Raw genomic sequence first — 27,833 nt, forward strand, 5'->3', positions numbered from 1 at the left:
TACAACCTGGGTATGTGCCCTGACCGGGTATCAAACCAGCGACCTCCTGGTGCATGGACTGATGCTCAACCACTGAGCAACACCAGCTGGGCGCTTTCCTTTTTTAAATTGTTTTATTTTTTAAAATATTTTTATTAATTTTTTGGGATAAAAAGGAAGGAAAAGGGAGAGAAAGACAGAAACATCAATGAGAGAGAAACATCGATTGGCTGTACGCCCCAATCAAGCCTGCAACCTGGGCATGTGCGCTGACCAGGAATCAACCTGGCAACCTCTCAGTGCATGGGACAACATTCAAGCCACTGAACCACACCAGCCAGGCTTTTTATTTTTATTTTGAGAGTACATTTATTAAAGTTGGGGTCAGTATAACAAAGGAAGGGTTTAGGATAGAAGAAGCAACAGGAGAGAGCCTAGGTGGTGCTCTACTTTGGCTCTCTAGAAATGCTATAGGAAAGAAATGAGGCATAGCAGGGCTGCAGTTAGCTCACTGAAAAAGTCAGAGAAAAGGGGACATTGGAGACAGGTTCAGGAGGTAAGTCTAGGATGAGCTGCCACTGCCCGCTGCTCCCCTGGTTGCAAAGTCTCATGGAGACCCTTACAATTTAGGGAGAGAAAAGTAAAGACACACACCCGAGAGGGAAGAAAGGCGCAGGCATACTCCAGAGAAAGCCTGCTTAAGTGCTTCCTTTAATACTACAACCTGTCCCCTCCATCTTCACGGTTAATTCTAAAGTCCTTTACTCTGCTCTATTTTTACCTTTTTTGCCATAAAACTATCATTTTCTATAATACTAGATAATTCACTTCTTTTTTTATCCTACCTGAGGACATTTTTCCATTTTTTGTTCAGATAGAGTGGGTGGGAAGGAGGGAGGGAGGGAGGGAGAGAAACATCGATATGAAAGGGACACATCAAGTGGCTGCCTCCAACATGACCCAACCAGGGCTGGGTACAAACTGCAACCGCAGTACATCATGCCCTTAGCAGGAACCAAACCCAGATCTCTCTGGACCACAGGCCAACACTCTAACCTCTGAGCCAAACCGGCCAGGGCTAGATAATTTACTTTTTTTTTTTTTTTATCCTCACCCGAGGATATTTTTCCATTTTTTGTACAGATAGAGTGGGAGGGAGAGAGAGGAAGGGAGAGAGAGAGAGAAACATCGACGTGAAGGGACACATCGAGTGGCTGCCACCCGCACGACCAACCAGGGCCAGGGACAAACTGCAACCGAAGTACGTGCCCTTAGCGGGAACCGAACCCGCGTCTCTCCGGACCGCAGGCCGACGCTCTAACCGCTGAGCCAAACTGGCCAGGGCGATAATTTACTTTTTTACTATGTTATTGCCTGCCCCTTTCTCTATCAAATGTTGGCTCCACCAGGTCAGAAATCTTAGTGAATTCACTGATGGATCCCAAATGGCACACACATAATATGCACTCAGTAAGATGAGACATTAGCTTTGACATGTAGTATTCTTATTACTGTTCTATGTATTTAAAATTTTCCATATGATTTCCTCTTTGACCCATGAGTTATTCAGAAATGCATATCTTAATTTCTAAACACAGTAGTACTTTTTGTTAACTTCTAAGTTAATAGTACTAGGCTAAGGAACACAAATCGTATAACACAAAGCATTAGTAATTATATTAATCTTGCATTAGGGGTCAGTATATATCATTACCTGGTTTAAATATTCCGTTTTTTCCAAAAAGAATGCATATTTTCTCATTTTAGAGCACAGAGTTCTCTCTCTGAGTTCATTAAATCAGATATGTAGTACAAATTTTCTATATCATTACAAATTTTGCATCTGCTTCAATTACCAATAATTAGCCCTAACCAGGTAGCTCAATTGGTTAGAGTGCCATCCCAATACACCAAAGTTATGGGTTTGATCTCAGGTCAGGGCACACATCAAAGAAGCAATCAATGAATGCATAAATAATGGCAAAACAAATCAATGTTTGTTTCTCTTTCTATCCCTTCCCTTCTCACTCTAAATCAATAAAAATGAAAAATTAAAAGAAAAACTACCAATAATTAAGAGCTATGCTTTAATTCTTCCACTAAAACAATAGATCTAATAAATTCTCCTTTTAGTATACAAATGTTTGCTTAATACATTGATACTATTTTATTAGGTGTATACAAATTTAGAACTGTTGTATCTTCCTGGTACACTGAACTTTTTGTCATTTTAGGGACCCTCTTTATCTCTAAAAATGTTTTCTGTCTTAAAGTCTAATTTATTTGAGCCCTGGCTGGTTTGGCTCAGCGGTTAGAGCGTTGGCCTTCCGTTCGGTGGTTGAGCGTCAACCCATGCATCAAAAGGTTGTCAGTTTGATTCTGTTTCAAGGCACATGCCCAGGTTGTAGGCCAAATCCCCAGTGGGGAGCATGTATGAGGCAGCCAATTGATGTTCTGTCTCATCAATGTTTCTATCTCTCTCTCTCCCTCTCCCTTAGTGGTTTATTTCCTTGTGTTTGGTAATTCTCTCTTTCTCTCTCTCTCTCTCTCTTTTTTTTTTTAATCCTTACCTGAGGACATTTTTCCATTTTTTTTGTTCAGATAGAGTGGGAGGGAGGGAGAGAGTGAGAGAAACATGGACGTGAAAGGGACACATCGAGTGGCTGCCACCCGCACAACCCAACCAGGGCTGGGGACAAAGTGCAACCGAGGTACATGCCCTTAGCGGGAACCGAATCCAGGTCTCTCCAGACTGCAGGCCAACGCTCTAACCGCTGAGCCAAATCGGCCAGGGTTCTCTCTCTGTCTCTTTTTTTTATCCTCACCCGAGGGCATTTTTTCCATTTTTTTGTTCAGATAGAGTGGGAGGGAGAGGGACAGAGGGAGGGAGGGAGAGAGAGAGATCGACATGAAAGGGACACATCGAGTGGCTGTCACCCGCATGACCAACCAGGGCCGGGGACAAACTGCAGCCGAGGTACGCGCCCTTAGCAGGAACCGAACCCGGGTCTCTCTGGACCACAGGCCAACGCTCTAACTGCTGAGCCAAACCAGCCAGGATGGTAATTCTCTCTTGTTGTGAGCTTATATTTTGTTGAATTTTATCTGTGGGAATTCAGAGAGCTTAACCAGAAAAAGCTTTCTCTCAAAATGTATTTGTATTTGCTCTGGCAAAGTTAGAGGTAGTGCCAACCTTGGTCCAATCTAACATCCTTCTTGGAGGGCTCTTCCACACTGCTGTGGGCCTAAGCCTTAGTCTCCCATCAGTGCTAACATGGGCACTTGCCTCTGGGCAACCCTGCCTTTTCTATTTGCTCACAGCTCATTGCTCCTTCTTTACTTTCATACAGGATACTAGACCCTTAAATAGCTCCTTTCCTTTCAGCATAACTAGTAATACATTAAAAATATGCTTGTGCCCTGGCCAGCTTGGCTCAGCGGTTAGAGCGTCGACCTGCGGTCCGGAGAGACCTGGGTTCGGTTCCCGCTAGGGGCATGTACCTCAGTTGCAGTTTGTCCCTGGCCCTGGCTGGGTCCTGTGGGTGGCAACCACTTAATGTGTCCCTTCACGTCTTTGTTTCTCTCTCTCTCTCCCTCCCACTCTATCTGAACAAAATATCAAAAAAATGTCCTCGGGTGAGGATTAAAAAAAAAAAAAAAAAAATGCTTGTAACCTTTCATACAGAAGAATTTAAAATAATTTATATAGATATTGCCCCCTCAAGAAGGTGGAACATAACTTCCTTAAGTGTATGCTGTGCACAGTAACTTCTTTTCAAAGTGTACAGTATAACAAGGGGGTAAAAAGAGTAACTTGACAGTAAAGAAACATGACAAACACTGCCTTGGCCAGGTGATCAACATTAGCATCATGGATGATAAGCCATGCTGACAGTTACCCTTGATATGATGTGATAAGAATGGTACTTCTTCCCAGGAACCTATAACCCAGCTAATCAGGAAAAAAAAAAAAAAAAATCAGACAAACCCATATTGAGGAACATTCTACAAAATACCTGATCAGTACTCCTCAAAACTGTTAGTTTAAAGGAGCCTAAAGAGACATGATGACTAGGCAAAAAACTAAGGAAATCCACAAATAAAGTATGAACTTTAGTTAACAATTATGTATCAATATTAGTTCACTTGTTGTAACAAATGTACCATACTAATTAAAGATGTTAACAATAGGCCCTGACCAGTTTGGCTCAGCAGTTAGAGGGTCAGCTAACAGACCAGAGTCCTGGGTTCCATTCCAGCCAAAGGCACATACCTCAGTTGCAGTTGGTCCCCAGCCCCAGTTGGAGTCATGTGGGTGGCAACCAAATGATGTGTCTCTCTCACATCAATGTTTCTCTCTCTCTCTCTCTCCCCCTCCCACTCTGTCTGAAGATACATGTAAAAATATCCTCGAGTGAGAATTTTTTTAAAAAAAGGTATTAACAGGGGAAACTGGGTGCAGGGTCCATAAGAACACTCTATACTATTTTTGCAACTTTTCTGGAAAGCTAAAGCTATCCTAAAAGTGTTTATTTTTTAAATGTTTGTTGCAACTGCGACAGAATTTAGTTGTATTTTTAGTGGAAGGATCCTGCAAAATATCTAGTCCATCACATCACCAAAAACGGAAATCGTCCATTTACCCTTTTGCCAGGTACAATCATCCTCCTTCCCAGAACCATGCTCCACTGAAACTCCTCTGGCAAATTTTCTCTTCCCTTAGTTTCTGAGAAATCCCTTTGTTCTGATCCTCTCCATTACCTAGAACACCTTTTCTTCTGCTAACCCTTGAAAACTGGTATTTCTCAGGTTCTTTCAGTGGCCCTATTCTCTTCTCACTTACAACACTGTCCCTTGAAATGCTCATTCATTATCTACTAACAATATTCTTACAGTTCTGGATCTACATCTACATCTCTAGTCCGAAGCTTGCTCCCAAATAACATATTGTTTAAGAACATTTCTTAAGTTAGTCAGACCTAGTTTCAAAGCCCTGCTCCTATTTCCAACTGCACGACCTTTACAAAACACTGCTTTCATCATCTATTCAATGGGATAATAAACCTACCTATTCAAAGGCTACTGTTGAGATTACATGACATAATACATGCAAAATTCCTAGGATAACATCAAGTATATAACTGTCAATAAATATCAGCCTATATTAAGATTATATCTAAAAGGCTAATTATCTACTAAAGAACTTTTTCAGATGCCCTCTAGACATTCCAACTCCATATGTTCAAATCTGCTTTCATCATCTATCTTATCCTCCCCAATTCCCTGTTACCCAAGACAGAATCCATAGAATCCATCCTCCAAGCTTTCCTCTAACTTCATCCCCAACATCCAACTGGTTGAAAAGTTCTATCAAATCTACTTTCTAAAAACCTCTTAAGCCCTGGCTGGTGTGACTCAGTGGTTAGAGTATCAGCCTATGTACCAAAGGATCGTGGGTTCAATTCCTGATCAAGGGCACATACCTGAGTTGCAGATTCGATCCCCAGTCTGGTCGGGGCGCATGTGGGAGGCAACCAATTGATGTGTCTGTCTCATATCGATATTCTCTCCCCCCTTCCCTCCCTCCCTAAAAAGTAAAGGAAAAATATCCTCAAGTGAGGATTTAAAAATAATTAAAAACCTCTTAGATCTTTTCTGCCAACTCCACTACCACTATACTAATTCAAATGTTTGTCACTTAGTTAGGTTATTATAATGGTTCCCCAACATTTCCCCCAAACATGTTACTTATTTTTAGTAACCATAATATCAGTTTCAGGTATTACAGTTTACTGTGCTATTTTAAAAACCAAATTACGGCATTTTTATAGACATAATACAAAAGCAGCTTTGTTCATCTTTCTTGGTTATCTTTATATCTTCCCTACCTACTCACCCATCCTCATCCCTCTAACTTTCACCACAAACATATTACTCTATTTATTACTATTTGCTACACAGCTCAGGAAACTCCCCTCTACCCTTGTCACCTCCCACTTAGATGGTGCGTCTGCACATAAGGTAATAACTCTCCAAACAAAGGATCTCTCCTTGGGGAAAGGATTTAGACCTCCTTTAGGGTAATATATCTCAAGTTGGCCAAGAAAAAAAATCAAAACTTCAGCAACTTTCAACTACTAATAGAGACAGATGGCTCTGAAAGTACTGGTCAGAGCAGTTAAAGATGGCAAGATATTAAAGTCCAACACATATAGCTACATCACACATGGCAATTACAAATCAAGGGTATCTCAGGCAAAAAGACCAGTCAAAGGAAGCAGCAAAGCCAGGAGCAGCTGATGACTTATTAGAATGATAATCTATGTTTAATATGTTTTAATTAATTCATATTTACACTTGATGTTCTAGAATATAATTTTTTTTTTAAAGATGTTTTTATTGACTTTTTTAGAGAGAGAGGAAGGTAGAGATAGATAGAAACATTGATGTGAGACAGATACATCGATAGGTTGCCGCCTGCAAGCCCCCTGCTGGGGATCAAGCCTATAACCCAGGCATGTGCCCTGACAGGGAATCGAACCGGGACCGTACTCAATCCACTGAGCCACACTGGCCGGGCTAGAATATGATAATTTTCAAAGTATGAAGTATATTAAATATCTGACCTCACTGATTTGATTTAGGTTTTTAAATTCTAAAAGCTTTGAATAAAACCCAAAATTATACTAATATCAGTATTACAAAAAGTCGCCCTGGCCGGTTTGGCTCAGCAGTTGCAGCGTCGGCCTACGGACCAGAGAGTCCCGGGTTCGGTTCCCGCTAGGGGCACGTACCAAAAAAAAAAAGTAATTTTGATCCAGTGTTACAATCATTATATTGTAGCTTTTATGCCTATATATAATCACTTCCTTTTTTTTTTTTTTTTTTTAATTATGTAAGGTGATAGAGGTATTCACTAACCTTATTGTGGCAATCATTTTGCAATATATATCAAATCATCACACTGTATACCTTAAAGTTACATAATGTTTTATGTCAATTACATCTCAAAGCTGGGAGAAAATAGGAACAAGGCTGTTTGGGAACCATTATACTATATCCATCAAACTGCCTGTGGAACACTACAAAATACCAATAAACTTTGAAAGAAGTGGGAAGCTGTCTAGCACAGAGATAGAGTGTAGACTCTGGAGGAAAGACTGCTTAGATCTGAATCCTGGCTCTACTGTGCACTTGCTGTGTACTTTGAACAATTTACCTCACTGAGCCTTCAAGTATTTCACTTATTATCATTTATTAATATTTTCTTTATTATTTTGCCTGTCACCAGTGTAGTTAATTTTACATATATATCACTAATAGATTTACAAACTAACAAAAATTTACTTCACGCTGGCCGATTTGGCTCAAGGGTTAGTGTCAGGCCACGAACCAAAGAGTCACGGGTTCCATTCCAGTCAAAGGCATGTACCTCAGTTGCGGTTTGTCCCTGGCCCTGGTCAGGGTCACGCAGGAGGCAACCAGTCGATGTGTCACATCGATGTTTTTCTCTCCCTCCTACACTATCTGAAGATAAACAGAAAAATATCCTCAGGTAAGGATTAAAAAAAAAAAAAAGAATTCACTATGGACTTCAGGTCAAGATGGTGGCGTAGGTAAACACAGTACTCACCTCCTCCCACAACCACATCAAAATTGCAACTAAACTACAGCACAACCATCATTCAGAACTGTCTGAAATTGAGCTGAATGGAAATCCTACAACTACAAAATTAAAGCAGCAGCCACACTGAGACTGGTAGGAGGGGAAGAGGTCGATGGGCTGGTCCCACACCCACGTGTGGCAGATAACAATCAGGATGCCTCCGCTGGGAAGGTCCTCCCTGAAAAGTGAGGGGTCCCAGTGCCAGGAAGAGAAGTCCCCATCACTTCTGGCTGTAAAAACCAGCAGGAACTGAGGCTGCAGGAGTCCCAGGCAGCTCCTCTTAAAGGGCCCGCGCACAATCTTACTTGGACTTGCTCCCTCTAAGCTTGGAGGAGAGGCAGCTTGAAAGGCACCAGAGACATACAGGGAAGAACTGAGCTGTTTGGCCTTAGGATGAGGGCTGAAGAGGCAGTTTTCTCCCAGACAGATATGCTGGTGGAGGCTTTTGTTCCCTTGGTGAGCCCTCCCCCACAAGGCCCACAGACAGCTGCCATATCTGGGACTCCAGCAATCTGGCTCAGTTTGCTCCGCAATAGTTATTCCCTGAGGCCCTGCCCCACCCAACTTTCAGGCCCACCCAAGCTGTTTCCTAAGGCTTTACCATAGGATTGGCCGGTCTTGGATCCTACGTTAGAGTTTCCTAAAATCTCTCAAACAAGCACCTGGTCTCAGTGAGCCCATACCTCTCGTTAACTGGCCCCAGGCCTGGCACTAGAAGCAGCCAGCCTTGGTTCACAACTTGGCTTTTCCTGAGCACCTCCAAGCCCAGCACAGGAAGCAGCCATTGGCAGATCACTCTGTAGCTTATGCCGGGTGACCCTGGGTAGAACACAGGCCGTGGCTGACCTTGCCCCAGAACCTGCACACCCAGTGGACACCTTCAGACCACATCAAAGCACCACCACCCAACCACCTCCACAAGTGACACACCCTAGAAATGGACTTAGTGGGTACCAGAGCCCTGCTTAAATAAGTCTTGATCTGTGTGTTGGGCCCCTACACTGCTGATCCTCCAAGAAAGTCAGAGGCCAGTGATCACTGGGCACAGCCAGTCCTTGCAGCTGATTAGGCTGAGTAAATCCCTCCCAATGATCTGTCAACAACAATCAAGACTAAATTACAACAGCAGAGTGTACAGTCCACACTAGGGATGTACCTCAAGGGCCCAGCTGGGGTAATCAGGGACGCTGTGCCACTGGATCCTACAGGACACCTACAACAACAGGCCACCCTACGAAACCCAGGAGACACAGCAACTCTAATACATAGAAACAATCACAGGAAAGCAGCCAAAACGAGGGGACAAAGTAACATGTCCCAAATGAAAGAAAAGAACAAAACTCCAGGAAAAGAACTAAACAAAATGGAGATAAGCAATCAATCAGATGCAGAGTTCAAAACACAGGTTGTAAGGTTGCTCAAGGAACTTAGTGACACATTCAAGGAACTTAGTGAGACCCTCAAGGAACTTAAGGAGACCTCCAAGGAACTTAGTGAAAACATCAACAACATAAAAAAGGACCAGTCAGAAATGAAGGATGCACTAACTGAAATAAAGAATAATTTACAGGGATTCAATAGTAGAGTAGGTAAAGCCAAGAAGCAAATCATCGATTTGGAATATAAGGAAGCAAAAACACCCAATCAGAACAGCAAAAAGAAAATAGAATCCAAAAAATTGAGAACAGTGTAAGGAGCCTCTGGGACAACTTCAAGCATGCCAACATTCACATCATAGGGATACCAGGAGAAGACAGAAAGCAAGAAATTGAAAACCTACTTGAAAAAATAACGACAGAAAACTTCTAACTTGGTGAAGGAAACACACACACACACACACAAGTCCAGGAAGCATAGAGAGTCCTAAACAAGATGAACCCAAAGAGGACCACACCAAAACACGTCATCATCAAAACGTCAAAGGTTAAAGACAAAGAGAGAATCTTTTTATTTATTTATTTATTTATTTATTTATTTTTTATCCTCACGCGAGGACATTTTTCCAATTTTTGTACAGATAGAGTGGGAGGGAGAGAGAGAGAGAGAAACATCGACGTGAAAGGGACACATCGAGTGGCTGCCACCCGCACGACCAACCAGGGCCGGGGACAAACTGCAACCAAGGTACATGCCCTTAGCGGGAACCGAACCCGGGTCTCTCCGGACCGCAGGCCGACGCTCTAACCGCTGAGCCAAACCGGCCAGGGCCAATTCTTTTTTTAAAAGTATGTTTTATTGATTTTTTAAAAATATTTTTTCTTTATTGATTTTAGAGAGAGAGGTAGGGAGAGGGAAAGAGAGAGAGAAACATTGATGAGAGAGAACATCAACTGGCCACCTTCTGCACGCCCCCACTGGGGATTTGGCCTACAACCTAGGCATGTGCCCTGAATGAGAATCAAACCAGTGACCTCTTGGTGCATGGGTTGATGCTCAACCAGTAAGCCACACTGGCCAGGCTGTTTCTGTTGATTTTTAAAGAGAGAGGAAAGGAGCCGTGGCTGGTTTTGCTCAGCGGTTCGAGTGCAGGCCTGTGGACCAGAGAGTCCGGGTTCAGTTCCTTCTAGGGGCACGCACCTAGGTTGCAGTTTGTCCCCGGCCCTGGTTGGGGTCGTGGGGGCGGGGGGGGCGACCAGTCAATGTGTCTCTCTCACATTGATGTTTCTCTCTCTCTCCCCCCCCCCCCTCCTGCTCTATCTGAAGATAAATGCAAAAGTGTCCTCAGGTGACGACAGAAAAAAAAAAAAAAAAAGAGGAAAGGAGGTAGAAACATCAATATCCTGCCTCCTACAAGCCCTCTACTGGGGATGGAGCCCAAAACCAAGATGCCAACCAGGAATCAAAGTGGCAACCTCTTGGTGCATTGGTCAATGCTCAACCACTGAGCCACACAGGCTGGACATTTTTGTTCAATTCTTACCTTAGTTACTAAATGTTAAGTTTCTTATTATTCATCTTTTCAGCACCCAGTACAGAGTTTTACACAGAGCAAGCACTCAATATTTCTGAATTTATTTTCTGAATTCTGTACCTTTGGACATAAGAACACATTATAAAAGAAATTTCAATAATTCAAGTAATGCTGACTGCCTCCTGGACACAAGAGATCATCATTTTAAAATACTGCCTTATGCTATTGTTTTTAAACTATCATAATGGTAAAGAAAACACCAAACAGCACGGCATCCATTCTGGTCTTTTTAAAATTAAACATGGAACGTTATAATTCCTAACATTAAAAGATCGTTTCCCCTCAAACACTGCAACTTTTACTAAAGGGTAATAATGAAACTCTCACTCTCTCTCCCTCTGCTAGTGGATACCAAAGAACCATAGAGTGAAAGCAAGTGAAACTATTCACTAAAGAGGGAAGTGGAGAGAGGGAGAGAGATGAGGGAAAGATAAAGACCACAACCAGGAATCAACCAAAATTTAAACCCAGCATTTTCTTTCTTTCATCAAAGAGCCTCTATTTCAATGTTTCTAAGAAAATAAAAATGAGGTATTTTTTGAATTTTCTTTTGTTTCAATTTTTTTTTTTTCTTTTACTGATTTTTAGAGCGCGAGGAAGGGAGAGGGAGAGACAGAAACATCAATGAAAGAGAACATCAAATGGCCACCTCCTGCATGCCCCCGACTGGGGATTTGGCCCACAACCTGGGCATGTGCACTAACCAAAAATCGAACCGGAGACCTCTGGGTACTCGGGTCGGTCAATGTTCAACCACTGAGCCACATCGGCCAGGCAAAAATGAGGTATTTTTTTAACTATCTTTACTTCCGTCAGAAAAACTTCATTTTCCAAAGCACAGATGAAAATTTTTGCCTTTTTACAAAAGAAGGAACTAGTTTCTACTACTTTCTCTATGTGCATTCCTCCAGAGCTCTCTAATTACATAAAACAACTTTTTGTTTCCTTGACAAACAAATGAGAAACTCAGTCAAGCTGGTTTGTACAGCAGTGTTTAGTTTTTGAGAACTTTCATTTGGGTCTCTACCTTCTACACATTAAAAGGCCTCACATAATCTGATAGTTGATACTGTAAAACTAACTCACATATCCCCTTTGGACATTTTAAAGTACTGCTATAAAACAATAAATACTTGGGAAAAGTTGGGGGGAAGATCATAAATAATTGACAAAAGTCTAGGAGGAAAAGGAATTTGGATACCTCTAATATTTATCAATTTATGAAAGGCAGGAAGCCAAAAATAAAATCAGTAAACCTCTAATTCCTTAAGGATTTACACACACACACACACACACACACACACGCCTTCTCTACAGATAAAACTGTAATTTTAGGGTGGCCTGTTTGCAAATTTTAATATTAGTATTATTCCACTGTCAATAAAAATTTCCTTTCAAGATTTCCATACCATAGAACCATGTAAAGCTTGTCAATATTGTTTGACACTCTGAGTTATGAAATGTTTATCTGCTATGTAATTTTTTTTTAGCTTACTATGGGGACATATAGAAAAGTTATGTTTTTTGTTTTTGTTTTTATCCTCACCCAAGGACATTTTTACATTTATCTTCAGATAGAGCGGGAGGGAGAGAGGGAGAAAGAGAGAGAAACATCGATGTGAGAGACATCGACTGGTTGCCACCCACAAAACCCCCACCGGGGCTGGGGACAAACTGCAACCGAGGTATGTGCCCTTAGTGAGAACCGAACCCAGGCCTCCCTGGTTTGCGGGCGGACGCTTTAACCACTGAGCCAAACCAGCCAGGGCACAAAGTTATGTTTTACATATTGTTTCAGAGCCACCTAGGGCCATGCACATACCACACTTCTGCATTTGACAGACAAAGCAGGTAAATGAAGAACACAGCCCTGGCCGGTTTGGCTCAGTGCTTAGAGCATCGACCTGCGGTCCAGAGAGACCCAGGGTTCAGTTCCTGCTAAGGGCATGTACTTCAGTTGCGGTCTGCCCCCGACCCTGATTAAGTTGTGCGGGTGGCAGCCACTCGATGTGTCCCTTTCACATCGATGTTTCTCTCTCTCTCTCTCTCTCTCTCTCTCTCTCTTCCTCTCCCTCCCTCCCACTCTATCTGAACAAATGGAAAAATGTCCTTGGGTGAGGATAAAAAAAAATAAAATACAATAAAAAATAAATGAAGAACATAATGATGGCTTGTATAGTCTCATAATACAGGTAAAAAAACTTAGTATAACATTGCAATAATTATACGCTATAATTAAGGTAGTTTCATGTTTTTAAACATTGTCAGGAAACATGAAATATATTATCTGCTTCTCTATGAACCTAGGGAAATGGAATGAAGAAAATGTGACCTAGGTATCCAAAGGGGAGGAAGAGGACCAATTACACTACAATTTGCATTAAGCCTAAACCAGAATAGAAATATGCAAGAGATCAAAATAGATGTATTACTTCTTTAGGGAGCTGAGATAAAGCCTACCTTGAACCTCAAAAAGAACCTAAACCAAAAACACATCAGACCAAATAAGTAGAAAGAGGTATCCAAAATAACGGAATGCCCCAGAGCCTTCTTTCAACCTCTTCTCTATCTACTCTTATTACTCTATCTAACTACACTTACTTCTCTATCTACACTTAATCCCTAGTGCAGTCATACGCTACATAACAACATTTCAGTCAACAACAGCCTGCACATACAGGTGGACCTACAAGATTATAATGCAGCTGAAAATTTCCCATTGCCTAGTAATGTATCCATCACAAGGTCATAGTGCTATGTATTCCTCATCCCTCCCTTGTAGTGATGCTGGTGTAAACAAACCTCTTGCAATTCCAGCTGTATAAAAAGACAGCACAACCCTGGCTAGTTTGGCTCAGCAGTTAGAGTGTTGGCTCGCAGACCAATGAGTCTCAGGTTCGATTCCCATCAAGGACACATACCTCAGTTGCGATTTGTCCCCAGCCCTGGTTGCAGTCGTGCGGGAGGCAGCCACTCGATGTGCTCTTTCAGGTCGATGTTTCTCTGTCTCTCACTTTCTCTCTCCCTCCAAGTCTATCTGAACAAAAGTGGAAAAATGCCCTCAGGTGAGGATGAAAAAAAAAACACAAAAAAGATAGCACATATAATTATGTACAGTACATAATACTTATAAATAACCTGTTGCTGGTTTATGTATATACTACATCACACTTTAAAAAAAAAAGAAATTATTTTTTTTTTTTCCTTTACTGACTTTTTTAGAGAGAGAGGAAGTGAGAGGAAGAGAGAGATAGAAACACTGGGGACTGAGCCCACAACCTGGGCATGTGTCCTGACCAGGAATCGAACTGGCAACCTCCTGGTGCATGAGTCGATGCTCAACCACTGAGCCACACCAGTCAGACTATATACTACACTTATTATCATTAGAATGCACTCTTTCTACTTTTTATTTTTTAAATTTTGACCCAGCCTGTCTAGCTCAGGGGATTGACATTGCCCTATGGACTGAGAGGTCCTGGTTCGATTCCAGATCAGGGCACATGCCCGGGTTGTGGACTCAATCCCCGGACAGGGGCATGCAGGAGGCAGCTGATTAATGTTTCTATCTCTCTCTCCCTCCCTTCCTCTCTAAAAAAAAATCAATAAAAACATATTTTAAAAAGAAAGTTTGTTGTAAAACAGTATGTTGTGTTATGCCGGCAATAGCCTCACACATCTGATGTTTACCCCATCTCTTGATTACATCATTTTCTCTTGTGCTTGACTTAATCTTACATTGTTTTATAAATTTAATGTAGTCTAAGTATACAGTGTTTACAAAGTCCACAGCAATATAATGTCCTAGGCCTTCTCATCCACTCACTACTCACTCACTCAGAGCAAATTCCAGGCCTACAAGCTCCATTCATGCTAAGTGCCCTATATAGGTGAACTATTTTATACCATATATTTACTGTAACTTTTCTATGTTTAGATACACAAATACTTACCACTGTGTTACAGTTGCCTACAGTATTCAGCATAGTAACATGCTATATGGGTTTATAACCTAGGAGCAAAATGTTATATCATATAGTCTAGGGGTGTAGTAGGCTATACCATCTAGGTTTGTGTAAGTGCATGCTATGATGTTCGAACAATGACAAAATCGCCTAACAATGCATTTCTCAGAATGCATCCCCGTTAAGCAGCACATAACTGTAGATCTCTTCCAGCCTGGTGGTTCTAAAAGACACAGTAAACTGACACCTTGTCCTGTGGTGACTGTTGCACAACTCTGAATATACTAAAACAATTATCTTGTACACTGTGACTAAAGTTTATATTTGTGAACTGTATTTCAATAAAGATTATTTTTGTTTTTTATCCTCACCTGAGGACATTTTTCCATTTTTTGCTCAGATAGAATGGGAGGGAGAGAGAGGAAGAGAGAGAAAGAGAGAAATATCTACATGAAAGGGACACATCGAGTGGCTGCCACCTACACGACCAACCAGGGCCGGGGCCAAATTGCAACCGAACCCAGGTCTCTCTGGACCGCAGGCCTACATTCTCACCGTTGAGCCAAACTGGCCAGGGCAAAGATTATTTTAAATGTAGACAACCCAAACCTAATATATTCAAAACTAAATTTCTGATCTTCCTCCCAAAATCTGCTCCACTTACAGCCTTCCCCGTAACTGTCAACTCTTTCTCATCACTCAGGCCAAAAAAGTCATTTTTTATTATTCTCCTCTCTTACCGCATATTTAATCCAGTAGGATCTAGAAATCCAGTAGGATCTAGCATCAAAAGAGATCTAGAACTAAATTACTTCTTATCACTTCCAATGGCCACAACCTATTCTAAACCACCATCTTACTCCAGGATTAATACAATACCCATCTAACTAATATATGTGTTTCTGCAACAACCAGAACGAACTTTTTTTCCTTTTTAAATCCTCACCCAAGGATACTTTTCCATTAATCTTCAGATGGGGGTGGGGGGGGGCATCAACTGGTTGCCTCCCACACAACCTCAACCAGGGCCAAGGACCCAACCAACACCGAGGTACATGCCCTTGACCAGAATCAAACCGGAGACTTGGTCTGCAGGCCAATGCTCCAACCACTGAGCCTAATAGGCCAGGGCCAGAATGAACTCTTAAAATCACAAATCAGTTCACATCAATCCTCTGCTCAAATGGCTCCCCATTTCATTCAGAATAAAAGCCAAACACCTTATAATATCTATAAAACTCTTGTGATCTGCCTCTCCATCCACCATCACCCACCATAATCTCTGAGTTCATCCGCTAATCCTCATTTTATCCACTGCTTTCCAGCCACAAAAGCTTTCTTACTATTCCTTAAACTTAACAGGCGTACTCTAATCTCAAGATGTGTATATTTTTCTGTTTTCCTTGTCTTGGGACATTCTTTCTCTCACACCCTCATATTTATATTGCTTAATATCTTACCTCCTTGCTCAAATGTCACCTTCTCAGTGAAGCCTTCCCTTACCATCTAATTTAAAACTGCAAACTCCCACAATATTCTGTATCCCCCTTTCTTGCTTTATATTTCTCTACAGCCCTTCTAATATTCTTACCTCCTAATATATTCAATATTTTACTAATTTGTTGTCTCTCCTTACTACAGGTTAAGTTCCGTGAGGGCAAAAAATGTTCTCCATTTTGTTCACCTACTGTATCCCCAGAGCCTGGCACAGTAGGTATTCAATAACTATTTGCGATAAGCAAAAATTCATCTTGGAACTCAGAATCCGTATCTAGTTCACCTGCATACAATATCTGATTAAAAATCTTTACGGTGCCCTGGCTAGTTTGGCTCAGCGGTTAGAGCGTCAGCCCGCGGACCTAAGGGACCTGGGTTCAGTTCTCGCTAAGGGCACGTACTTTGGTTGTGGTTTGTCCCTGGCCCCGGTTGGGGTTGTGTGGGTGGCGGCCAGTTGATGTGTCTCTCTCACATCGATGTTTCTCTCTCTTCCTCCCTCCCTCTCTGAAGATAAATGCAAAAATGTCCTAAAAAAAAAACAATAAAAAAACTTTTTTGCCCTGGCCAGTTTGGCTCAGCAGTTAGAGCATCGGCCTGTGGTCCACAGAGACCCGGGTTCGGTTCCCGCTAAGGGCACGTACCTCAGTTGCAGTTTTTCCACAGCCCCAGATGAGGTTGTGCAGGTGGCAGCCACTTGATGTGTCCCTTTTGCATGGATGTTTCTCCTTCCCACTCTAGCTGAACAAAAATGGGAAGATGCCCTCGGGCAAGGATTAAATAAAATCTTAAAAAAAAAAAACCTTTATGCCTATGGCAGTATTATTATACTCTACATGTCTAACCTCCATATCTCTGATAAAGGATGGATTACAAAGAAAGTAAACAGTTAAAGGAATAGCTACATTCAAAAGTTAGAGCTGCATAAAATGGTCCAAGACCCTTAGATTTGTAGAATATCAAATATAAATAGCAGATTACACTCCCCACTGACCAGTGCAGTACCCTAAACTTTCTGCCACCAAAAACCTCACTTTCTATTTAATCTATATGTACCTTACATTCAGATATTTTTATCTAGTAGACAACTTTAATAACATGTTCAACTAGTTTACCCATTTTTTATTAATAAAAAACATAATACATGCTAATCGGAACTTCAAATCCACAAAAGATAAACAGTTTTGCCACAGAAAGCAAAAACAGAAACAAAAACACTAAGATTTAAAATCTCAACATTATAGTTAATCTATATTGCCTAACTTGAATAAATAAGCACGTTATCAAAAGTTTTCTGCATTGTAGAAAATATTCCATAAATAGCCCTGGCCAGTTTGGTTCAACGGTTAGAGCGTCGGCCTGCAGTCCGGAGAGACCCGGGTTCGGTTCCCGCTAAGGGCACGTACTTTGGTTGCAATTTGGCCCCGGCCCTGGTTGGTCGTGCAGGTGGCAGCCACTCGATGTGTCCCTTTCACATTGACGGTTCTCTCTCTCCCCCCCACCTCCTCCCACTCTGTCTGAACAAAAAATAGAAAAATGTCCTTGGGTAAGGATTTAAAAAAAAAAGAATGCCTGGGTTGAATCCTGGCTCCACTACTTATTAGCTCTGTAACCATGGGCAAATTAACCTCTCATTGCCTTTGTTTTCTCATCTGTAAAATGGGTATCATAATACCTACTTCAGAGAGTTTTGAAGATTGAATGAATTAATGTGTGTAAAATGCTTGGAACAGTGCCTGACACATAGTAAGCACTTGTTACAAGTTAGCTACAAAATTATCATCGTCATAGTCCAGCTAAAAATGACAAGGAGAACATTCTAAGATGTTCTAAATTACACTACGAAGCCAGAGAGTAAGAGAGAAAGACACAACTGTTAGACTGTTAATGGCTACAGGCCAGCTAACAAAACACTGCTCACATTCCTTCTATATTTGTTGAAATTTTGGATTAATTTCCAGGTGGCTATTTCCACAGGTTATCCTTCAAACTCCATAAACTCTAGGAGTCTCCGCCGCCCACAGCTAATCCACAAAGGGGACATTTCTTTTTGCTTTGCACCTGAGCTGCTACACGCACATACCCCATCATTTTCTTCCACCCTTTTACCGATAGCTAATGTAAATCCTTTCAGGTGGCTTACATCTTTCTTCCCCCTACATGATATATAAAAACCCTTGCAAACCCTGAGAGAGGGACAAGTCTCTCCTACCTGGCCATGCTGCTGGTGGTTTAGGCTCCGCACCCCAAGACCCGTCTTCTTTTTGGCTAGCAAAAGCCTAATAAACCCTTTCTCTTTTTTTTATCCTCACCCATGGACATTTTTGCAATTATCTTCAGATAGAGTAGGAGGGAGAGAGGGGAGGAGAGAGAGAAACATCGATGTGAAAGAGATACATCAACTGGTTGCCACCTATATGACCCCAACCAGGGCCAGGGACAAACTGGAACTGAGCTTCGTGCCCTCAGCAGGAACCGAACCAGGACTCTCAGGTCTGTGGGCTGATGCTCTAATCACTGAGCCAAACTGGCCAGGGCTTTTCTTTTAAAAAGACTTTCTACCATGGAAGTTAAAATTTTTGTTTAACACCACCTTCATGGTCCAGCTAAGGATCCTAAAACCCAAATTAAGAAACCACTGCCACTGTGAACAAGAGGCCATAAGGAATCCAGCAACAAAGTAATTTTCATTGTTTTACAAAAAAAAAAGAAACCCACTGCCATTGATCAGAAATAGTAACTGTACTTTACAAATTATCCACAACAAATTATTCCTGTATAAAGAGTTTTGTTTTGTCTTTTGCTAATCTAAGCTTACATAACAGTTTCTCTTATGGAAAAAATAAGATTGACCATTAAATTGATAACTAGATCAGTAGAAGGGGGTGGTGTCATGCTTTCTGAATCTTGTACATATTAAAAATTTGTACCAAAAATAGGTCAAGGGAAATCATTTTTAAGATTTTTTTCCCTTTATTGATTTTTTAGAGCAAGGAAGGGAGAGGGAAAGAGAGAGAGACAGAAACATCAATGAGAGAACATTGTTTGGCTGCCTCCTGCATGCCCCCCAACTGGGGATTGGGCCCACAACCTGGGCATGTGTCCTGACCAGAAATCGAACCAGAGACCTCTTGGTGCATGGGTCGATGCTCAATCACTGAGCCACGTTGGCCGGACAGGTCAAGGGAAATCTCAACAGATGTTCTGGCTCTACAAATAATTCTACTTTCCTATATCCCCCTTTTCTTCAAATAACTCACTTAAATTCTTTTTTTTTTTTTTTTTTTAATTTTCTTTATTTTAGAGAGAGAGGAAGGAAGAGAAAGAGAGAGATAGAAACATCAATGAGAGAGAACATCAATTGGCCACCTCCTGCATATCCCCCACTGGGGATTGGGCCCACAATCTGGGCATGTGCCCTGACTGGGAATAGAACCGACAACCTCTTGGTGCATGGGTGGATGCTCAGCCACTGAGCCATACCAGCCCGGCTCACTTAAATTCTCATACCACTTTCTATAAAACAGACCAACCATTCAATGGTTAGAAACACAACATGAAAATACCATACTTTCCAATTTGGCCTACCAGTTCCTCAGAGCACTCGCTAATTCACTACAAAGAGGCAGGTCCAATTCATCTGCCCTGCGTGGGAATATAATTTCCACTACTGTACCCAAAGTTATGCTGTACATATTTTTAATACTCAGGATCTTAAGACTATCTTTTTCTGCATCATCATCAACATAATAATGTGACTGTTTTCTATATGCCAGGACTTATGCTAAAATATATGTATTATCTTCTTAAATCTAGACACTAATCCTATGAGAAATAATTATTATCTCTACTTACAGACCAGAAATTGATGCTCACAATTTAAGTACTTTGCAAAGTCACCCAAGTATATTTTTTAATGTTTTTTTATTTTATTTTAGAGACAGAGATAAAAACATTGTATCACATGATCTCACTTACTTGTGGAATAATATAATAATAAACAGTCTGAGGAATAGGACAGACCCAGGGATGTGGAAATAGGGTACAGACTGACAACCCTCAGAAGAAGGGTTTGGAGGGGAGGAAAAAGATAAACCACAGAACTTCTATGCATGTACGTATAACTGATGGACAAGGACAACAAAACCGGGGACAAGGTGGGAGGGATGTGGAGGAGGGTCTCAGTGGGGAAAAAAGGAGAGGAATCTGTAACAAAAATAAATTAATAATAATAATAAATCAATGACAGAGAACATTGATTGACAGCCTCCTGCATGCCCCCTACTGGGGATTTGCCCCACAACCTGGGCATTTGCCCCGACCAGTAATCGAACCAGCAACCTCTTAGTGCATGGGTCGACACTCAACCACTAAGCAACACCAGCCGGACCCACCCAGGTATTAAGTGATGAAATTAAGATATAAACTTAAGTCTAGTTCTACTTTTCCATATTGATTCCTATTTTAAACTGATTCCCATTTTACATTAAAAATGGGAGGAACGAATGAAAAAATAGAAATTATATTCTGGTCAAACTGCACACAAAGTCTATGTAAAAGCCGTATCTTGAAGCTGTCAACAACCATAGTTACTATTTCTTTCACTAAATTATAAACATTTCCTTCTGAATGTAAACAGAAATTAAAACAATTCCAGTTCTTAATTATTTCACTAAATTATGTTGGCAAATATTTACTGATTGCTTACTGTGTGCCAACCACTGTTCTGGTTGCTTGAGGATATAGTAGTAAAGAAGGCATAGCCCTGTCATCTAGTGGGAGATGATAGACAATAAACTTGCGAACAAATAAGTAATTTCATACACTAAAAATAAAGTGATGTGGCCCTGGCTGGTGTGACTCGGTTGGAGCACTACTACGTACACCGAAAGGTGGTGGATTCGATTCCTGGTCTGAGCACATACCCTGGTTCTGCGCTTAATCCCCAGTTGGGGCAAGTATGGGAGGAAACCGATCTATGTTTCTCTCTCGCACTGATGTTTCTCTCTCTCCCTCTAAAATCAATTTTTAAAAAAATGTAAGCCCTAGCCAGTTTGGCTCAGCATTTAGAGCATCAGTGCGTGGACCAAAGAGTCTCGAGTTCAATTCCGGGCAAGGGCATGTACCTCGGTTGCAGGTTCGATCCCCAACCCCGGTTGGGGTCATGCGGGAGACAACCAATGTGTCTCTCACATCAATGTTTCTTTCTCTCTCTCCCTCCCTCCCACTCTCTCTGAAAACCAATGGAAAAATATCCTCAGATGAAATTAACAAAAAGAAAAAGAAAATAACATGATGTGCCTGGCCAGTGTGGCTCAGTGGTTGAGCGTCGACCCATGCACCAAGAGGTTGAGGGTTCGATTCCTGGTCAGGGCACATGCCCAGGTTGTGGGCCGGATCCCTGGTGGGGGGCATGCAGGAGGCGGCCAATTGATGGGTTTTTTTTTGATTCGTAAAATGTTCACTTTTTTATTTATTTTTAAATGTCTTTTTTTTTTTTTAAATCCTCACCCAAGGATATTTTCTCAAATATATTCAGATAGAATGGGAGGGGTGGGGGAGAGAGGAAGAAGGAAAAAGAGAGAAACATTGACGTGAGAGGGACACATCGACTGGTTGCTACCCACACGACCCCAACCAGGGCCAGGGTTGAACTGCAACCAAGGTACATGCCCTTGGCTGGAATCGAACCCACAACTCTTTAGTCCATGGACCGACACTCTAACCGCTGAGCCAAACTGGCCAGGGCTCACTTTATTTTTTTTTATTAATTTATTTTTGTTACAGATGTTTCTCCTTTTTCCCCCATTGACACCCTCCTCCCGATACCCACCCCCCCACCCTGTCCCCAGCATTGTTGTCTATGTCAAATCGATTTTCTTTCTCATCGATGTTTCTATCTCTCTCCCTCTCTCTTTTTCTCTCTAAAAAGCAATAAAGAGCCATGGCCGGTTTGGCTCAGCGGTTAGAGCGTCCGCCTGCGGTCCGGAGAGACCCGGGTTCGGTTCCCGCTAAGGGCATGTACCTTGGTTGCAGTTTGTCCCCGGCCCTGGTTGGCCGGGTGGGTGGCAGCCACTCGATGTGTCCCTTTCACATCGATGTTTCCCTCTCTCTCTCTTCCTCTCTCTCCCTCCCACTCTGTCTGTACAAAAAAAAAATGGAAAAATGTCCTCAGGTGAGGATAAAAAAAATAAAAAAAAAATAAAAAATAAAAAGCAATAAAGAAAAAAATTTAAAAAGAAAACAAAATGATGTGATAGAAAGCAACTGAAAAGGCCACTTGAAATAAGGTCATTAGGGAGGGCCTTTCTGAGGAGGTAATATTTGAGCTTGAATCTAAATGATGAAAAGATAAAACTGGAAGAAGCCTGAAAGGTAGCAGTGTAGGAACTTGTAGACCATAGTAAAAGAAGTTTAGATCTTAACTCTGTTGCAATGGGATATCAACTGGAGGACTTTAAAGCACAGGAATGGCAAGGGTTTATGCTATAGAAAGATTACTTTTAAAAAGGATGATAATGAATGCATCAGTCAAAAAATTAAAAGAAGCCTGAATAAAATCAGTAGGACCGGCCCTGGCCAGTGTGGCTCAGTGCTTAGAGCCTTGGTCCAAGCACCAAAGGGTCAAGGATTTGACTTCCGGTCAAGGGAGTGTGCCTGTGTTGCAGGTGCAATCACCAGTTCGATTCCCTGGTCAACAACATGCCCAGGTTGTAGGCCAGATCCCCAGTGTGGGGCATGCAGGAGGCAGCCAATCAATGTTTCTCTCATCATGTTTCTATCTCTCTCCCCCTCTAAAATCAATAAAGAAAAAAGCAATTCAGAGGTCTAAATAAAAATTACTAAATAAAGGATGCCAGAGAAAAAGAGAGACCACCCTGGCTGGTTTGGCTCAGTGGTTAGAGCATCGACCTACAGTCCAGAGAGACCCGGGTTCGGTTCCCGCTAAGGGCGCATACCTCGGTTGCAGTTTGTCCCCGGCCCTGGTTGGTCGTGTGGGTGGCAGCCACTCGATGTGTCCCTTTCACATCAATGTTTCTCTCTCTCTCCCTCCCACTCTACCTGAACAAAAAACGGAGAAATGTCCTCGGGTGAGGATTTAAAGAGAGAGAGAGAGAGCGAGAGAGAGAGAGAGAGAGAGAGAGAGAGAGAGAGCGCGCGCACGCACAAAGCATCAGAAAAATGGAGAGAGGCTGAAGATGCCAAAAACAACATCACAAATTTGTCTAAAGCTGACTTAGAAACCAAACTCAAACAAATAATTGTAACTGAAAAGAAATTGGAAATTAAATGTAAAACAAGGCCCAATGCATAAACTATTTTCGTTGTGCCCTTCACCACATTCCTCAATATCTCAAAAGGCTTTACTAACAATGAGATAAATTATGCTCATTAAATGTACAACTGACCCTTGAACAACATGGGTTTGATCTGTGAGGGTCCAGTTATATGTGTATTTTTTTCAATAAATACTTCAAATGTATTTTCCATATATATATACACATTATATATATTTTTTGGTTAATCCTCGCTGAATATATTTTTCCATTGACTTTCAGACAGAATGGAAGGGTGGGAGGGAGAAAAAGAGAAATATCAATGTGAGAGAGACACATCGATTGTCTGCTTCCCACACAACCCCGACTAGGGCTGGGGATCAAACCTGCAACCCAAGCATGTACCCCAACTGGAAATTGAACCCGAGACCCTTAGGTCCACAGGTTGACACTCTAACTGCTGAGCCAAACTGGCCAGAGCCCTTATGATTTTCTTAATAACATTTTCTTTTCTCTAGTTTACTTTAAGAATACAGTATAGCCCTGGCCAGTTTGCTCAGTGGTTAGAGCGTCAGCCTGCAGTCCAGAGAGACCGGGGTTCGGTTCCTGCTGAGGGCGCATACCTCGGTTGCAGTTTGTCCCCAGCCCTGGTTGGTCATGTGGGTGGCAGCCACTCGATGTGTACCTTTCATGTCGATGTCTCTCTCTTCCTCTCTCTCCCTCCCACTCTATCTGAACAACAAAAAAAGAATACAGCATATACAATACATTTAACACAAAAAAATACATGTTAATCGACTGTTTATGTTATCAATAAGGCTTCTAGTCAACAGTAGGCTCTTAGTAGTTAAGTTCTGGGAGAGTCAAGTTATACACCCATTTCTGACTGCTCAGGGGTTGGCATCCCTAACCTCTGCATTGTTCAAAGGTCAACTGTAAATAAAAACTACTACAAATTACCCTCAACCATTTTAGAAAGTTGGCTTGCGCCCTGGCTGGTTTGGCTCAGCGGTTAGAGCGTCGGCCTGCGGTCCAGAGAGACCCGGGTTCGGTTCCCGCTAAGCGCATGTACCTCGGTTGCAGTTTGTCCCCGGCCCTGGTTGGTCGTGCGGGTGGCGGCCACTCGATGTGTCCCTTTCACAAAGATGTTTCTCTCTCTCTCTCTCTTCCTATCACTCTATCTGAACAAAAAAATGGAAAAATGTCCTAGGGCGAGGAAAAAAATAAAATAAAAATAGAAAGTTGACTTGCATTCCACTAGGCCAAGAGAACAAAAATCAAAAGCATTTAACTAAATGAACTGTATATCATGCACTTCAAATGAAGTATTATCTTCCTAGATCAATCATTTGTTCCACCTTAAGATATTAACAAGGGAAATAATTCAGACAACAGCAGAGGCAGAAAAATTCTGGCTCCAGTATATTTCTATTGCTTACTAGAAAAAAATATTGTAATTGTCTTTTGTAATCCCATAAGGCAGGGATAAAGACCAACTTATTCTTGCAAATGATGTAACCATACAGTTTAAGCACCAGAGCCCGAAGGTAGAAAATGTTAAATAAATACTTGCACAATTTAGTAAAAAGGTTTTAAAACAGGAAGAATACGTTTAAGAAAAATAAGTTCTCAGGCTCATATGAGCATGGCTTGCTACCACTGTGCCAAGTACATCAAAGAATAATCTTGAAAACATTTTACAAAGTTAAATGTGGCCACTGTCAACTGATATGGCAGAGTCAAATCCTAACTCCACCATTTTATTGTGTAAACTTAAGCAACTTAACATTTCTGAGCCTTAGTGTCCCCATCTGTAAATCAATGATTAAAAAATCTACTTCTAAGGCCCTGGCAGGTTTGGCTCAGTGGTTAAGTGCATTGGCCTGCGGACCAGAGTCTTGGGTTCGATTCTGGTCAAGGGCACATACCTTGGTTGTGGTTCAATATTGGTCAGGGTCTTTCAGGTCAGTGTCTCTCTCACATCAATGTCCCCCCCCCCCCCATCTGAAAATCAATGGGAAAATATCTTTGGGTAAGGAATAAAAATAAAATAAAATAATCTACTTCTTAGGGTTGTTTTAAGGTGTAATGAGATAGATATACTGTAAAGAGCAGAGCTGGGCACTCAGCAGATACTTAATATGTGAGTGTCTTTGATGATAACCGTTATATTTTATTTTGTATGTTCTATCTTACCTCTTGAAAAGAAAGTAACTTCCACCTGCTATTGATAAATATAGGTAATCCCATTTTGGTTCTATAATCCTTTCAAAGAGCCACAAAACATCTCTCCCAACAATAACTTTATATACACAAATGATTTTAAGCTTGGGGCCTATGATTTTGCAAGTTTTATCCATCTGTTCCCTAAAAGGTAAACACAAATCAATACATTACAGAAGCAATAGTTGATATGGTATAAGAATAACTAGACATGAGTATCACTAGTGACAAGCCACAAAGACCTAAAATTCAAATATAGATGGATTTAGGATTAACCCTCTCTTCTCAGCAGGAAGCAACAGTGACTTTTCCACACCTCCTCCCAAAAGATAAGAAATCTTTTGCAAACAATCCATGCTTCCTGGCAGTTTACTAGACCTCTTTTCTGTAGTAAAGCAGCAAAGTGGAAAAACTCCTTAATGAAGACAAAAAAGTAATAACCAGGGTGGGAAAAGTACTATATACTCAGAGAGCACATTTCTTGATTTCCTGTTTTGATTATTATCTATGAAACTAGACTCAATTCTTTAAAAAGGAATTTCAAGTGATTTTAAAGTATAAATGATACTGACTACAGTTGTTTCCGGCCAGTATCAAGAAGCCTGCATTTTATTGCAGCAAACATGGGGAAACCTCCCAGGTAGTCGCTTCAGCTTTATGTGGAGCTCATATTACTGAACATTAATTCAGATAAGGAAGGCTCTTCTTATTACACATCACAAGTTTAGATCAGTAGAAAATAGAGTGATCCAAATATTCCAGCGAAATAGGCGGATTTAGTACTACTTAAAGCAGAGCTTGTCTATATCTTCTGGAAAACCAGAAATCATTAACACGTCAAGGCCTATACTAAGAAACAAACGGACGCGACAATTTCCGTAAAGGTTCAGTCAAGTCAACAAAACCTTACAAGGCTCTGAAACGATACGATGTATAAATCTCCATAGATCTGGGACCAACGGCCCAAGGTCATACCAAGTCAGTAGCTAAAATATCCGAGAAATGCTAAGTCTCCTGCAATTTAGGAAAACCCTGGCTAGGAATGGACACTGGGTTTGGGAACACTCGGGTCAAACCTTTAATGTGAACAGCCCCAACCAAATGCAGTGGCTCCATGGGAAAACCCCCTGCGACCCGCGCAGTATTTCCTTCATTTCCCTAGTCTTCCCTTCCCCTAGGCACCCCCAACACTCACATCTCCGGAGCCACTTCATCCAATGGTAGACGATAGTAGTGTGGTGTTTCTTGTTCTCTATACACCAAGACGAAAGGCCTTGAATAGATTCCATGGTGTTGGTTACCGACTGGAATTTTCGATCCAAGGAGGACTCCAGAGCCCCTGCCGAAGAGGCCGACGAGGAGGAGGCCTTACTGCTGCCTCCGCCGCCGCCGGCCGCCATCTTGCCGGTTTGCACAAGCGCTGCTGCTCCTCTGGCGGCGGCGGCGGCGGCGGCGGCGGCGGCGGGAGCGAGCAAAACAATCACTGCGAATGCGTGAAAGCCGTAGGTGGGGAGGGAGGCCAGGGGGAGGGGACGGTGCACGCGCTAGGCTCCTCTGGAGGTAGGACGGCCGGGCCAGCTGTTGGGCACGCTGGTGGCTCCTACACGCTGCAAGGAGGGGCTGTGGGTTTCGAAGGTTTATCTAAATTGTTCAGGGGGGGTGTGTTTAAACCAGTCAGTATCCAGGGAAGAATTACGCAGAAAACAGGCCCTGCAAAGCCTTTCAAAACGCCTGGTCCCCCAAACCAATGGTTTTATACTCTTCGGCTCTCTACGCTAAGGCCCTTCCCACTCCTATCCCCACACTCCTACTAAGGCGGGCGTTAATATCTTAAATTTAATACTACCCGGCTGCCCCTTCGGTAGCAGAAATCTTTCTCTCTCCTTTAGATCCTCTAGCACAGAAAAGGCCCAAGGATAGCTAGTCAGGATTTTTTTTGCAACGCAATAGCAAAGGGACAGCAACAGTATCGCGCACGCGCCGCTTAGCCCCGCCCCCTGCTTCCTTCTCAACCTAGAAAGCAGTGGGAGGCCTAGATGGCGGGGCAATCTGACCAATCAAGGGAGAAGCATCAGAAGCGCGCGCAGGAGCCCACAGGCCCTCAGGGCCAAGGCGGTGCTTCAATTATTTCTGCGCCTGCGCAACACACCAGCGTGTAGCGGGCTAGGAGGGAAAATGGGGAGGGGAGGAAGAGTAGGGAGTTGGCCAAACTAAGGAGAGATTGGGGGAGGGGGATGCACCGCCTCGCCTTTTTCTTC

General features: G+C 42.1%; 1 protein-coding gene across 6 annotated transcripts in view; it reads right to left on the reverse strand.

Annotated features, from left to right (window-relative positions):
• Positions 1-27,007, reverse strand: part of RPRD2 (regulation of nuclear pre-mRNA domain containing 2) — a 108,031-nt gene extending 81,024 nt beyond the window's left edge. For 4 of the 6 annotated variants that reach the window (XM_036272112.1, XM_036272108.1, XM_036272116.1 and 1 more), the window contains exon 1: positions 26,771-27,007. In XM_036272112.1, the coding sequence (XP_036128005.1) occupies positions 26,771-26,975 (205 nt within the window). In that variant the 5' untranslated portion in view covers positions 26,976-27,007. The remainder of the gene's footprint in view (positions 1-26,770) is intronic. The other 2 variants (XM_036272110.1, XM_036272115.1) reach the window with 2 other exon arrangements.
• Between the last annotated feature and the right edge of the window lie 826 nt (positions 27,008-27,833).

Source organism: Molossus molossus, unplaced genomic scaffold, assembly GCF_014108415.1.
Source record: "Molossus molossus isolate mMolMol1 unplaced genomic scaffold, mMolMol1.p scaffold_m16_p_20, whole genome shotgun sequence".
In the NCBI taxonomy this organism is placed as follows: Eukaryota; Metazoa; Chordata; class Mammalia; order Chiroptera; family Molossidae; genus Molossus; species Molossus molossus.